The 15,360-nt window shown below is 38.2% G+C and overlaps 2 protein-coding genes across 3 annotated transcripts; both read right to left on the reverse strand.

Moving 5' to 3' along the window:
* Positions 1–3,689: 3,689 nt before the first annotated feature.
* Positions 3,690–8,272, reverse strand: UGLYAH (ureidoglycine aminohydrolase). 2 transcript variants are annotated; one of them, XM_020699340.2, is made up of 13 exons: positions 8,059–8,272; positions 7,846–7,962; positions 7,417–7,504; positions 7,261–7,337; positions 7,088–7,157; positions 6,906–6,972; positions 6,461–6,546; positions 6,155–6,236; positions 5,937–5,993; positions 5,536–5,574; positions 5,071–5,141; positions 4,300–4,353; positions 3,690–4,087 (listed from the first exon to the last, which is right to left on the reverse strand). In XM_020699340.2, the coding sequence occupies exons 1-13, from the start codon at positions 8,114–8,116 to the stop codon at positions 4,018–4,020; spliced, it is 936 nt and encodes a 311-aa protein (XP_020554999.1). In that variant the 5' UTR covers positions 8,117–8,272; the 3' UTR covers positions 3,690–4,017. The 2 variants fall into 2 exon arrangements, with proteins under 2 accessions (XP_020554999.1, XP_011100581.1); XM_011102279.3 differs by having other exon boundaries at positions 7,088–7,127; positions 8,059–8,269.
* Positions 8,273–13,105: 4,833 nt separating this feature from the next.
* LOC105178752 (F-box protein At3g07870) lies at positions 13,106–14,781 on the reverse strand. The gene has a single exon (XM_011102289.3). It carries the CDS (start codon positions 14,499–14,501, stop codon positions 13,236–13,238), a length of 1,266 nt encoding a protein of 421 aa, XP_011100591.1. The 5' UTR covers positions 14,502–14,781; the 3' UTR covers positions 13,106–13,235.
* Positions 14,782–15,360: the final 579 nt, after the last annotated feature.

The raw sequence follows: 15,360 nt of genomic DNA on the forward strand, positions 1-15,360 counted from the left end.
CATATCCAAATGAGAATTTGACATTAGGATCAATGTGGATCTTTAGCTTATTCAAGCAATGGGGCAAGCAGAAGTTTGATGCTTGGAAGCTCTATTTATAACTTTAATTATTGTCCAAGTAGTGATAATATCAATTCCATCGTACTACTATTTGATAGGCTTAATAACGATGATTGAGATGATCACCAAATATATCAAGATAGTAAGAGAATCTAGCTCTCAGTACTATGTGGGTGGAAAAGATTAATGGCTAGAAGTGATGTGGAGATTTTGTCAAATAGAGTAGTTGTCTTTCACATAGACATAGGAGAAAGTATTGATACATACTTAGTGATTTAGATACTAAGGTTGTATTTCTCTCATACTATTCTTATTGATACTCCATAATCATAGCTTTCTTATCTAAATGAGATGCCTTCAAATTTAAAGAAGAAAAAAATGCTAGTGAGTTCTAGTTGAGTAGGCTGTAGAATGTTTGATACACAATATGTGTGCTCAACAAATCTTATATTTAAACAATTAGAATAGTGAGTAGACATCAAAATGATCTTTAGTGCACATTGTGTGCGCAACCAAGTGATCAATAGGACATCTATGAATGTAGTCTAAGATCAACTGAAGACTATTTGGTCATGATGCATACTGCGATGCACATATGTGAGACTTTGTATCCTTTAGGTGCAAGTATTGTTGGAGGAACTAGTATACAGATACTAGATATTATTGATGAGATATTCACATTAAGTTGTTCTCCAATATGTTGTACAAGCGGTATGATCACTTATTCCTTACACCTAGCCTTGGTATGTGTGAAGACATGCTAGTGGTAAAGAATTATGTAGAACTTGATTCATGTGACTTCTGAGAACATGCAATTGGTATTGAATTGTGAAATGTCACTAGGCCCTGATTGGCCCTCTCACACTAGCAATTGCCCTGGCACTGCGAGAGCAAGCGGGATGAGACTTAAAAGATCATTTCGCATAAATGAATCATGTAATTGATCACCTTCACTTGACAAGTGGGAAGGATAATAAACAGTCGTCTTAGCTAGAGGGATTAAGATGAGATCATATATTGATCAATTATGAAGTATGTCAGCACTTAAGAGAGTGACTATCTGTTAATGTGCAAGTTAAGTGCTTGGATAGCGAGGACTTAGGTTCATATGATGTTAAGAGCGGTAACATGCCCAAGTTAAACGATAACATGCCCAATTCATGTGACTTGTGAGAACATGCAATTGGTATTGAATTGTGAAATGTCACTAGGCCCTCATTAGCCCTCTCACACTAGCAATTGCCCTGGCACTGCGAGAGCAAGAGGGATGAGACTTAAAAGATCATTTCGCATAAATGAATCATGCAATTGATCACCTTCACTTGACAAGTGGGAAGGATAATAAATAACGAACAGTCGTCTTAGCTAGAGGGATTAAGATGAGATCATATATTGATCAATTATGAAGTATGTCAGCACTTAAGAGAGTGACTATCTGTTAATGTGCAAGTTAAGTGCTTGGATAGCGAGGACTTAGGTTCATATGATGTTAAGAGCGGTAACATGCCCAAGTTAAATGGGAACTCCATCATTACATGTATTCATGCTACATGTGCTTTGTTACGACCTTTTATAGGCAGTGACTAAATTCATCTTGACTTCTTCACTATGTGAACCATATTGTTTCTTATACCCTTTAGGACTCTCGACCATGTCATGAGGCATAAGCTTGACAATGCTACTTTAGTATGATATCCAATGGACATGAGTGATTCGGTCTGTTGGAGTATGTCTAGGAAAGCTATCAAGACCAAGCTGATTGGTATGGGAGGCTGAGAAAAAAGTAAGTTGTTAATGCACTTGTGTTCTATTGTTCATAGCCCGAGCGACTGTGTTGGAGAATGTCCGACAAGTCATGAACATAGATACATATTTGAGGGAATTAAGCATGCCCTATTTATTGAGTGATCTAGAGAGCTTGATTAAGTGCAACCATATAGTTTGGGGTACATATAAGTTGAGTTGAAGGGTTATGTTAGTTCGATGATGACTTGATAAAACTCTCCTTATTGTTCCTTATCGCTTGGTCGCACACCTCATTTCCTGTATGAAGGGTACATGAGATTGAGAATTTGAGATGATGAGTATCGTGGAGATAGTCAAATATGTATGAGCGGGGGAGGTTGAATATTGGGTCGAGTTAGTCGACCCATCACCCAATATGCATCCACATTTGAGGTAGAATTTGACCCAAATACATGTGGGATAAGGACTCCTGTGGAATTTGTGATCTTCCAATTATATATTAGGATATGGACTCTTCTTGGAGATAAGGTTTGAGTACACCTATAAATAGAGTACATGATTGTTATCAAAGTACATAACACAGAAATACAAATGAGTTGATCACAATACTCTCCCAAATACTCTCTCTATATATTTCTCTCTATGTTCTTTCTTGGAAAATCACTATAGATTTCATGGATTTGAGGTGTGTAAACCAACAGATTACTCTGGTTGTAATCCACCAACACGAGTAAGGTTTGTTCGTAGTTTGCACAAGACTTGGAGCAAGATCTAATGTGGGGTAGATCTTGAAAATGTTCGTGGGAGATCTTGAAAGTATTCATGGGGTAACTTCAAATCAAACAAGAAAAACGATGTGTTCTTAATCCACTAAGGCATGGGCTTATAGACGAGGCGGATCCGAATATGTGGATCAACATAATTTCACTAAGGTTATACATAATTATACGCCTATGTGATTCTATATTTGTGTGCACGTCATTATTTATTATATGCAAGATTAATTTATGAGATAATTATATAAATTATTCATTGTTTTTTTTCCAACAAATTAAAGAGATTGTTCGCTATATACAACAAAATTTGTGTTGGATTGGCGACAAAAAATATTTTCCTTAGAATATATTTGTAGAAGTCACCATTTTGGTGAAACTTGCGACGATCATCAATATATACTGCGATGGGAATTGCAATGGGCTAATGACAAACTAAATATAGCCATTACAGTCCCACACTTACGAGTACATTCACAAACGAATTTGCTATTGCATGTAGTATATACGTGGAGAATGTGTCAGTGACCAATAATTTTCAGTCCAATTGGACAAGACAGCAAATGTAATTCTTTATATTTGTCGCATATTCGACAAGACTCTTCTAAACATTGCCACGAAAATTTTGGCATCGCAAGTCTTGCCCTATGTGTTAGGTGGCAAAAGTTTCAATCACTTGGCGATGAATGTTTGCAATGGAGTCGGCATGGGTCACAATCTCTCTACTGATTTGCTGCAACGTTGCCAACTTGTAAATTTCCTTGAGTACGGTGTTGTCACAAATCTATTGTACATTTGCTACATAGGTTGGTCGTTGCAAATGTAGTCTGAAAATTTTCACAGAATTTCTTGTTGAAATCAATTGCAATGCATTGCCGATGGTTTAGCCACGACATCTTCTCTCGCCATACCAACGAAACTTGCGACAAACATGTCGCAACCAATTATCATGGTCTTGCCACGAATATATTAGTGAATGGGACAATCCATCGCGGATCAACCTAATTGCTCTTTGCAAATTTATTTCATTACAAAATGTACAACCGAGGATAAAATTGAAAATGTCAACTTTCAACAATCTTCAGGATAAGAAAACATATAGGAAGTACATTTTGGAAGACCTACTAATGATCACTTCTTGAAATTGGACTTTCAGCACAAAAGAAGTTCCGCCTATGATGTAATATAACAGTTCATACCTGATACACCCTACCACAATCACAGTTAATAGGAGACTGATGGCACAACTATCATACGATTTTCTCGATCAAAAGGTTCATAAATTCCGACCGTGAACTGGCCAAAAGAGAAGTGCAAGAGAACCAAAAACCAAAGAGGCCAATGAGACCTTAATCCTCCTGCAACTAGTGATGCCTAATGTTTTTTATATATACCGCCACCACAACCACATCAATATACGAAGTATAATCAGTTTTCGTTACAGTGGATTCCTATTCACATCTTTGTACAGCAAATATCGTGACTTTGTCTTGCCAAGTGCAGCATACCTGAAAATAAATAAAGTTGTCAAATTAACAACAATTTTCATGCTGCTCACGTGGGTAATAAATTACATGTGGTATAAACCATTTGATTATAATATGACAACAGTATAAAGTGAAATAGTGACATCACGATGATGATCTAACAGCATATTATCCGTATTCGCTACTACTCACGAACAACTTATTGTCAAAGAGCTTTGACACCCTTTACTCACCATTGAGGCACAAACGGAGCCATCCAAATTGTATCACCAGCTTGAATCGGATACCTGATGGATTCACATATTTCATAGAAGTTAAGACAAACATATTTCTGCCATCAATAAGGTATATATACAGAGAACAACAATCTAAATGAAAACTGTTGCCCACTACAACAAGCACTAAAGAAAAACGTTTTTAATGAAAGTGGAGCCTTAAATGCCTCGACTGTACTAGTAATACCAGCTGTAGGCATGAAGGACTTGTTAATCACGCAATATTTATCCTAAAAGGTTGGAATGTCAAGATGCACGTATAGATGCTAGCTTGTATACATTATATAGATAGTACAGAATTGAAAAGTTACCAGATGCTGAATACGGAAAAGTTACCATAGTTTATGAAGTTTCACTATCGCATATAGAGGCAATGATGCAAAGAAATGCATTCAGAATATTAACTCGAGTTTTTTCCACTATAGCACAAATTGTAATTATATGACATGCCACAACTGCATGTCTAGTGTATAAGAGGTTGCGGCAAGTTCGTTGCACTTGCAAGAAATATGCTATTGAGCACTCCCCTTAAAGTATACACCAATTATATGTCAAGCGTAATTTACTCGCTCACCATATGATTAGCTTGGATTTGACTGAACCTATTTCAGGCTAGAATTGCCTAGTTATTGGTGCTTGTCGTTTCAATGTCTTTGAGATTAAGAAACTATTCGAACTTCAGTTTTCAAGAAGTAACATCATTTGATTATGATGGAATTTATTTCATACCAGCTATCACCTAACCGGTATATGCCTTGCCCCTCCAACAGCAACAGACCGTGCTGGTTATAGTGTACTTCCTGCAAACATGCCAAACGAGCAAGAGTAAACAGGAATATTCAACATTCTTTTATTTCTTATGTTTAGAATCAAGGTAATTACATCAGATAATTGTGGAACCCAAATAGGGACTTGACTGTCATTCAAAGTTTTCCATTTATTGATGAAATAAAATCTAGAAAAAAAATTATTAAGGAGTGCGAAGAAGAAGACAAGATTACAATAAACAATCATGGAATTCAAGAATTCCTCCATCAGCTTCTCACAGGAAATATATTGAATATCAGAGAAACAAGCAAACAAGCATGTCCATCTTTCTAGGACAAATATGAATTAGCTCCAATGATGTTACATAAATTTACAGCTTTGATGTCATTAAACATATTAAACATCACTTTGTTGTGCAGACTATACCTTTACATTGAGGAATTCTCCTGGTTGAAAATCCATGATCTGCCACAGCAATAAGTTCATTAAAAATATAATAGCCAAATAGTACGATCTAATTCTGGGAAAATATGGTTAATGGCAAATAAGCTTCGTTATGAACAGAAAAATCCTTAAAATAAATGAACAAAAACATCTAAACAAGAAATGAAGCACAGAAGATTTTAAGGTAAGAGGTCGAGATCATTTCCATCATTTTGGAGAAAATGCACAAGACAAAGTAGAGGGTACTTTTTGAGCAAATTCAGGACATTAATTATCATTAGTTAGTATTTAAAACTTGACTTATGAAACCAAACACTAAGTGAATCAAGAATATGTGACGGCTCAATAAATTTAAGATGAAATTAATTGAAGCCACAACTTACATGAATGTTGAAATCATAAGGCAAAGAGGTGGGAAGAAGCTTCCTGAGCTCAAAAACCTGAGCAGGTGGAGAGAAAACATGAGATACTTTAAAATATATAAGCACCAATCAGAGAAATATACTTTTTGTCCTCTCTCTGCCTAAAGACTTTTTGGGAGATGAATTACAGGAAAGACTGTATTATAAACAGGAACCACTGCGACAATACGTCATGTTACCTCCCCCGGAGTTTCCAGAAGAGGCTGCTTATTTGTTGAACTGATAATCTGCTCAGTTGTATGATTTTCCAAATAGTCATACCTGAGACAAAGAGAACTTTGGGTGTTAAAGTTCTACAAAATGGTGAAGTTATTTGTCTCACATCATTTAGTCAATTCTTGCAATCAGATAGGTTTTTGTTAACACATCATCATAATAGGTTCCATAAGGCCCATAAAAATGTACGTTACAGCAAAAAAAACCAACAACGTGATAAACAGGACATGAAAGAATGTTTGTAGGAGAAAGATTTATTAACAAGAAACCTTCTTTCAAATATCACAAGAGTGGCAGAGGCATCAGACTGCACCGAATGTTCTGCATTTGGAGGAAGATAAGCATACGAGTCCACCTGCAATTTTTACACAGAGCAGTTCGTGAAGGATTTCGTCATTCTTTTCAGAGTATAAGTGAAAAAGGCCCTCGCATATTTGTTTAATTTAACACATCAACGACTTCTAGTTCTAACTTTAGAATATAAACTACAATAATTTGCTGGGATTATGATATAGAACTTATTATATTTCAATCCAATTATTGAGACTTTGGTGACTATTATTCAGTTAGCAACCAATTGCTGGAACTTGAAAGATGACCATTGTATTTGCCTGTTATCTACAAAATTATCTATCAACGATTAATGATCACCAGAACCATTAAACAAGAACAGGAAAGAGCAACTACTGTACAGTTTCAGTTTAGCTGTTATACCTCTAGCTTGTGTTTAAGGCCTGATGTATCAGTGAGAGTCACTTTACCCCCAAGCACAAATAGAAACCTGATTGTGCAAACACAAATTCGCCATAATTTTTGTTAGTGCAAAGTAAAAGGTGTATGGATATTAATCCAAATTCTTAGCCTAAATTTCTTGTAATGACTTAAAGCTTCCAGACCTCTCAACATCGCTTGGTGGGGGCCCTGATTTTGAATTTTCTGGAGAAATAATGCACAAGAAAATTCTTACTACAATGTGGAAGTGAACAGATAAGTCACTGAAACTCAGAATAATCCATCAGAACCTATCATCTAAGTTCACAATAAGAAGTCATTAACTTTCAAACCACACCTTGCACCTTTGCCAAGTACATAACAAAATGTGAGCCCATTGATGGTGTAATCAGATAAGCACCTAACGTGTTCGTCCTGTCAATCCATATACAAACATGAATGAAGAACGGCCTATACCATAGATTAGTTAGCTAAAATGTCGGGATAGAGATACCAATCAGGCAATGGGCTGAAGACATGACTTTCAGGAGTTATCAGAGCATGGTCCCTCTTGTAGACGCTGCGTGTAAAACCTGGCAAATCTGGAAACAACAAAACAACAAAATCAGCTAATAGTTCCATAATGCATTGCCTCATCTTAGGTCCATAATAGCACAAGGGTTAAATCCAAAAAAACACATAAGCAAAAAACCAAGAATCGCAAACCCACAATCAAACTCAAGAGAGAACAATGACTTAAGGTGAAAAAAGTTCATTCTAAATAAGCCCACCATAGTATTTCACCTACAAACAAACATCAAATACAATCAATGGATTCAACAAGTCATAAAAAAACTTCTTTTTCCCTCAATCACTTATATAAATATTCATTAAGTTCCACTGTATCTGAATCTTTTCAACCATTAAAACACAAGGGTCTAACCCTGAAGATGTGAAGGTGATAGTGTGGGTTGTGTCACTTTCCAATACAGTGGCTGAGCATTCAAGATTGATGGTGCAGAGCAAAACCCTTCATGGCAGAACGAAATTTCCGCAAGCCCTGTTCAGAAAGAATCCAAAGTACACGTCAAAAAGTGCCAAAAAATTTCAGAAAATTGAGAAGAAAACCGGGCAAGAAAGACAGAATTGTTCATACTCAGAGAGATTAAGGCGAAGAAGAGAGATTGGACTGAAAATGCCGAAAAAGATTGCATCTTTGAACAGCGAGATTGCGAAGTGACTGAGCTTGAGGGTTGAGTTCTCGCCCACTTTGTGCAGTGTTTGTCGTCTTCTGGTTTTTGTTATGGAAAAGTTGTATGTGTTCTGTGATGGTGAGTTGGTAGTGTTTTTGGGCTTTTTCTGGTGATGGAAGCTGAGTCATTAGTCTATGTATTATGACTTCCGAGAAAGAAATATTGTTACATTTCAACTTAAGTTTTATAAATTACCTTTTCACGTACATTAGTAAAAAAATATTAAATTGTAAGGGTAAAAAGTAAATATGAGATACACATTAAGCAAATGACACCCACCATATTACTTCTAACATTATTATAAATACCAAAATATTAATTTTTTAAAGGAGGACACTATTCATTAATTGAGACCCTTTATCTTGAAAACAACACCTCTTTCGAAAATCGCATTTCACCTGGTGTGCAATTGTGTCGTGGTAAAATTTTTGATTTATCCCTTAGTAAAAAAACCTCGACCACATCATTGGCGCCGTCTGTGGAAAAATTTACTTCGACACTGGGTATGCAAATCAAGTCTCGAGCCTTGGCGGAACAAGACCTGCCTTGCGAGCAGTCACCATCCTAAGAGTTAACCCCCCTGACGCATGAGCAAGTACCCATCAATGGGGAGATTCCTCCACCACATCGACAATCTTCGCTCGCGCCTCCCGGGAGAGCACTCGCCAGAAGCTCCACCCCAAAAATCGATGATCCAACTGACGCAAGAAGCTTTGCTCGCCCTGATACGCGACGCATCTACTTGAGCGGTGGCACAAGTCATAGCCCAATATGTAGCGCGACAACCTGGGAACACACCCCCTCCTTCCCCTTGTAGAAGTCGAGAATTATCCTCGGCTCCCGCGGAGGGGGAGTAGAGGCGGGAGGAAGTGAACAGCAAAATCTCTAGACCTGAAGTTGCACAAACTCAAGGTCATAATCTCCGCAATCGACAATCTTCCGCCCCCCACCCCCTAAGGGAGTCGAGGATTCCTCTTGTCATTGGCCGTAGCTCCTCCAAGACGTAGCCCTTTTGCGCCGAACATTTTAGCCGAAGCGCTCCCAGCAGGCCTCAAGGTCTCGAATCTATCGGAATATGATGGAACGGGAGACCCACAAGAACACTTAGATAAATTTTACGCCAAGATGGATTGGTACGATCTGAGTGACGCCGGTTACTGCATGGTCTTCCACACTATGCTGTCGAAACGTGCATTAGTCTGGTTCAACCAACTGCCCGCTAGAACTATTTCTAGCCTCGAGAAGGTGGTTCAACATTTCTTGCATCACTTCTCCATGAACAAAAAAGTTCCAAAGACGGCTGCATCTCTATTCACCATTCACCAAAGCGAGGGCGAAACTTTGAGAGACTACATCCAAAGATTCATGGACGCAGTGCATGAAGTTCACCACGTTAATCATGAGTTGTTGGCTAGTATTATCCAATAGAACCTGCTACCGGGAAGATTCAAGTAGTCCATAATCGGCAAGCCCCCTAGCATTATGGAAAATTTACTAGTGCGCTCCTAGAAATACATCCGGATTGATGAGTCTAATGCTTTGGATCCTTCCCTTAGCAGCAAAAGGAAGGGTTGGAAAGAGGAAAAGGAGTCGAAAAAGAAAAAGGAACACAAGCATGTACCTCCAGTGGGGTTTGCTCACTATACCCCCTTGAACGCTCCCAGAGGAAGGATATTAATGGTGGCGGAACAGCAAGGGTTAATCCGTCAATGGCCGCAAAGATGAAAGATAACCCCAAGAGACTCAAATCCGATAAGTATTGTCGTTTTCATCGGGACAGGGGACACACGACGGAGGAATGCCATCACCTGAAGAATGAGATAGAAAAATTGATCCAGCGAGGACAGTTAAAGGAATATGTCAACCACTATCCACAAGGACGCCAATTTGACCGTAGGTCGAATGTGCCAACTCCTTGTGACGATAATTATCTCACAGTAGGAGTCATCCCGTGACCTCAAAAAGATCAACAAGCCACGAATGAGTAACTCAAAGTTCACGTAGCGGGAAAAATTATTTTTTGGCTATTCACTTGTAATAGGAGAAAACTCGAGTAGTAGCTAAACATATCCTTCTCCTCTTTTGATTTTCCCTAAAACATTATATTTCAAATTTTAAGCAATGAAGTTAGTTTTCTTGTCGTAGTCCCAACAAACGAAACGAATTTAGACGTAGAGATCCTTGATGTTTTACGAGGACCCAAAGGCAAAAATCGTCATTGTCATATAGGCAAAAGTCGCTACCGCCCCGGGACCCCCAAAACGGAACATTCATTGAGATCCTTGTTGATAATGTCACCTCGAAAACTTTACATCCCTTTGAAGTTGGTAAAAGACCGGCCCCAAGACATGGAGTATCTTTTGAGGCAACATCCCCTTATCAAATTCTTGAGGCAATGTCCCCTCATAAAAATGTTGGACTCGAAAAATTTGCCCCCCTTTAAAAGTTTGTAAAAACCTAACTCTGGAGCATGAGCAAAAACATCCCTTAAGGCAACATTTACGAATATAAATCATAAGAGAACAAAAACAACAACTTAGAAAGTGTTGTCACTCCATTTATGAATATGGAATGCTATCGAATTACCTACTAAAATTTTCAACCGTGTGGATGGTGAGAAAATCACGCCAAGAGGCAAGGTCCTTAAAAAAAAAAAAAAATGCGCCGCTTCACCTTCTCCAAAGTCTTGGGGAGCTCCATCACCACATGTAAGAATTGTTTACGGGAAGTCTCATCTCTTGAAGGTGTCGTCGAATTCTTCAAAACAAATGAAAGTATTCGGCGCAAAAGATTAACGTCCTTAAAAAAGAAAAAATTTGCGCCGCTTCACCTTTTTCAAAGTCTTGGGGGGCTCCGTCACCACATGTAAGAATTGTTTACATGGAGCCTGATTGAAGATAACATCGAATTCCTCAAAACAAATGAAAAAGTTCGAAGCAAAAAATGAATAAGCTCTAAATAACCTCTACTAATAGAGAATGGAACAAATATTAACAAAAAATATTTGATGGTGTAGTGGTTGGAGATCCTACTTTTTATCCTTTTGACCTGGGTTCCAAACTCATAGGGCGCAACAATAAGCATCTCGGAGGTGGCTTGCCTTGAGCTGGAGTGGGCTTGCGCGGTCGGGTGCTCGAGCCAAACACCCCTAGCTCGAGGCACTGTGCCTTGAGCCCGCGAGGTGCACCCAAGCTCCAGCCTCGAGCCCGAGGTCCACCCCCAACTCCAGCTCGAGGCGCACTGCCTTGAGCTGAGCTCGTGCCTCGAGTTGGGCTCTCGGTGCACCAGCTCAAGGCACAACGCCTCAAGCTAGCGAGCCCCAGCTCAAGGCAGGTGCATCCCCTAGTGCACCCCGAGCCCCAGCTCGAGGAAGGTCCACAGTGCCTCGAGCTGGGCTCTCGCCCCACAACCGAGGTCCTTCGAGCTGAGCTTCGTGATGCACCACCTGGTGCACCTCGCTCCACCTCAGGGCACTGTCTCGAGCACTTGTGCCACCTACTGCACCCTGCACCACCTCAAGCACCCTTACACCCGGGCTCGAGGTGCAGCACCACTAGGCGCTCAGAACCACCAGGCGCAGCTTGAGTTGGGCACCAAACACTGTTGCCCAATGATGTACGTTAGTAAAAAATATTAAATTGTAAAGGTAAAAAAGTAATTTGATACGTATGAGCCACACATTAAGCAAATGCGACCCACCACACCTATAACTTCCAACACTATTATAAATACCAAAATATTAATTTTTTAAAGGAGGACACGATTCATTGATTGAGACCCTTTTTCTTGAAAAAAACACCGCTTTCGAAAATCGCATTTCATTTAGTGTGCAATTGTGACGTGGTAAAATTTTCAATTTTATCCCTTAGTAAAAAATCTCAACCACATCACCTTTAAAGTTATACTTTCACCCCTCTACTCGAGCTTTAATCAAATTAATTTTTATAAAAAAAAGAAAATTTTTAAGTCAATATTCGACAAATTAAGCTCAAATTATTTTTTTACTCAAATCAGTATCCAATAATTAATTTAACTTTAAAATTTTATTTTTGATATAACATAAGAAGAGAACTTTAGGTCTTCTTTGGTCTCATTTTAATTATGTGTCTTAAAAATATTTTCACATATATTTGCAAAAATGTGTTTAGATTAGTAGGATTTATATATCAAATTTATGGTGTGAACAAGTATTTTCTCTCTTTTTGTTTCAATGTGAAGAAATAAGAAAATATTAAAAACGTGTGGGGGTGTAACACTAGAGTAAAAGATCCTTTGTTCCTTAGAAAGGGAATGTTTGCAACTCTTTGAAATAAATACTTCTCACTTTATTATTGATAATAAGTGTTTTAATTTACAATTTTTGCTTTTTAAGTTCTTAAATTAAGTAAATTTTAATAAAAAAAATTATATAAGCAATTTCCTACCAAAATTTGGAGTTTATTGATAAAATATAAATATTAAATTATTTTCAAACACTCAAATTTTAATTTTTTTAATTTTTAAAACATATTAACAACTTTAATTTCCACTACTTAACTTACAACTTTACTTATAACTTATCGTCATCATAAATATACAAATTATTACTAGCACAAAGCATCAAAATAAGCGGATTAATGAATTTTTTATTTAAAATTCTGTTGTGTCTCTACTCTATTTAGTATACACATTATGTGTATAAATTTTTTGTTTAGATTAAATAAAAAACATAATTTTTATAAACATGACGTGTATATATTAATTCAAATAAAAAATGCAACAGGATTAAAAATAGAGAAAGTTCAATTCAAATCGATACAATGATACCTATCTTATGCCAAATAATAAGAGCAATTGCTAGGAAAATTGCACCACATTGATCAAGAAACACATGGCATGTATGAATATATGCATATCTAGATCAATGGATATACATAGAATAAATGAGGGGAATTTTTGTGCAGCCTGAAATCAAATTAATTACATAATAAATATGATATATATGATTGATTTTTTAATTGTACATCAATTACGCTATAATATGTTCTACAATTAATTTAAATTTGTTGATATCCAATCCGAATTAAAATTTGCCCAAAAATCATAAGGGGGAAGCCGCAGATTGAAGGCTACCAACATGAAGCGTGGTCTGATAAATCCTGGGCATCCCATCAAACACCAATTCCCTAAAACTCCCATTCTCTGGATCATAAGCAACCAAACCTCCTCCCCTGTACTCCAACACCACCTCCCCATTCCTGAAAACACACAACACCCGCACTGATTTCTTACCAACCATATTCCGCCAGACACCAAGCGATCTCTCCAGCTCCGGACTGATCATCGACACCGGATAGTATACTCCCACACTGTACTCCTTCACCCAAGACTCACTCACTCCGTACTCTTTCAAGACCCATATGTCCAACGCCCCATGTCCCGGAGGCAGAGGCACAGCAGCGCATAGTCTTCCGTCCAGCGCCGCAAGATTGCAGCCTGCCCACCTCCCAAAAGGCCCGGAAACGGACCCGGGATTCGTGATCAAGTGAAATGAATCATCGGCCACATCGTAAGCTACAATTGCCCGACTCAGGCGGCCGTTGAACTTGCCCCACAGGCTCACCCAATGAAGCCGTCCGCTCACGAGAATTCCAGGCGACGACCATTTCTCCAACCTGTACGGCACGGTCCCTTTGTTCTCCCACACGTTCCTACTTAGGCTATACACCCAAACTTCTGATTCTTGCCTGGTTTGATGAGTCTTGAAGCCCCGGAAATTTCTAGCCATGCGGCGGTAAAAGGAAACCGTGTGGTACGCGATCTTGATCACCTTGTAGTCGTTGGTGACGGGATGAAAGCCAAATCCATACACGATTACCTGATCTTGCAAATGATAGTTCTTGGGAAGCTCAAGGTAGGCTCTTGTGAAAGGGTTGTACAAGCTAATGGACTCCTGGAACAACGTATTGATCAAACACAGTAAACCATTGCACGAACCCAGTATGCTGAATTCAGGCATGGAGACGGCGAAAGGGGTGTCGATTCTTCTGAGTCTTTCGTCCGAGAGTTGGAGGAAGTGGAGCTGGTTCCGGATGGGGTAATCGGAGTGGAAGATGAGGCATGAGCTCTCGTTCATGGACGATCGAGAAAGGTGCAAGTTAACGAGGTTGGGGTCGTGGGAGAGTGAGTTGAATGATCGGCAGGCGAAGCTGAGACGGATGAGGGATGTGATGGGGAGCCTGGAGAGGATGTCAATGACTATTTCATATGGCAGTTGAGCGAAGGAGTTAGCAGTACTGGGATCACCTTCATCCGTGTCGTTGTGGTGCTTTGTTTTCTTGATTTGGGTTTGGTTTCTGGATTCCATGACTGAAGATGTTCGTCGGAAGCGTGAAGGAAGTCAAGAAGATGAAGAAGCTTTGGGATTGAAGATAAGCTACGGTGTATTTGAAAATGATGTTTGCGTATTAAAATACTTAGAGATGAGAACAAGAAGAGCTCCATTAAAGACAAGGAATAAATAGTATATGTATGAAACAAGAAAGTGACAGCAAAAGACATTAATGATATATAATCTGAGGATGATCAATGTTTTGCCTACAAGAAATATGGATTTTTGTCGTACTAATTAACATACCGAAAACTATAAATAAGTACCAATTAAGTATTATTGTCAAATGATTATTAGTAATTATTTTTGCAGTATAGACCAAAATATTAGCTATAAAAATTATAATAAATATTTTTGTCACAACTAAAATAACGATAAATAGGGATTAGCCAAAATTGAAAATTTTGCATTGATTTTATTTGGTCTTACGTGGTATATAATATTTGCGTGCCAGATTTTTTGGCACACCACAAGGTCGAAGGATTTTCAAAAAATATTCTAGGATCACAAGGGACTAATCCTACAAAACAAAGGTTAGCATTTTGATGGTTAAGTTTAAACGAATTGGTATGGTCAGGAATGCGACTGAAGTGTCAAATAAAAAAATTATTTAAAACGAATCAAAAAGGTGTTTCCTTTAAAATTTCCGGCGTTCGGTGTTTGTCAAAAGCATAATAATAAATAAACAAACATGCTAGACAAGTAGTTAGCGGATGAAACAAAAAGTGTAGAAATAAAACATGAAACTTTACCTCTCGTTTATATAGTTAAACAGCAACGTGTGTTGTTCCATTTACATTCTCCCGTTCACTTTAGTATCTAAACAGAACCACTC

The sequence above is a fragment of the Sesamum indicum genome, linkage group LG12 (genome assembly GCF_026168435.1).
Source record: "Sesamum indicum cultivar Baizhima isolate 11 linkage group LG12, ASM2616843v1, whole genome shotgun sequence".
NCBI lineage: Eukaryota > Viridiplantae > Streptophyta > Magnoliopsida > Lamiales > Pedaliaceae > Sesamum > Sesamum indicum.

Coding starts and splice junctions, on each gene's coding strand:
- UGLYAH (XM_020699340.2), bottom strand. CDS start 8,116: ATGCAATCTTTTTCGGCATTTTCAGTCCAATCTCTCTTCTTCGCCTTA. Junction 6,973..7,087: donor CCACCAAGCGATGTTGAGAG/GTCTGGAAGCTT, acceptor TTGCACAATCAG/GTTTCTATTTGTGCTTGGGG. Junction 4,354..5,070: donor TACCGGTTAGGTGATAGCTG/GTATGAAATAAA, acceptor TGAATCCATCAG/GTATCCGATTCAAGCTGGTG.
- LOC105178752 (XM_011102289.3), bottom strand. CDS start 14,501: ATGGAATCCAGAAACCAAACCCAAATCAAGAAAACAAAGCACCACAAC.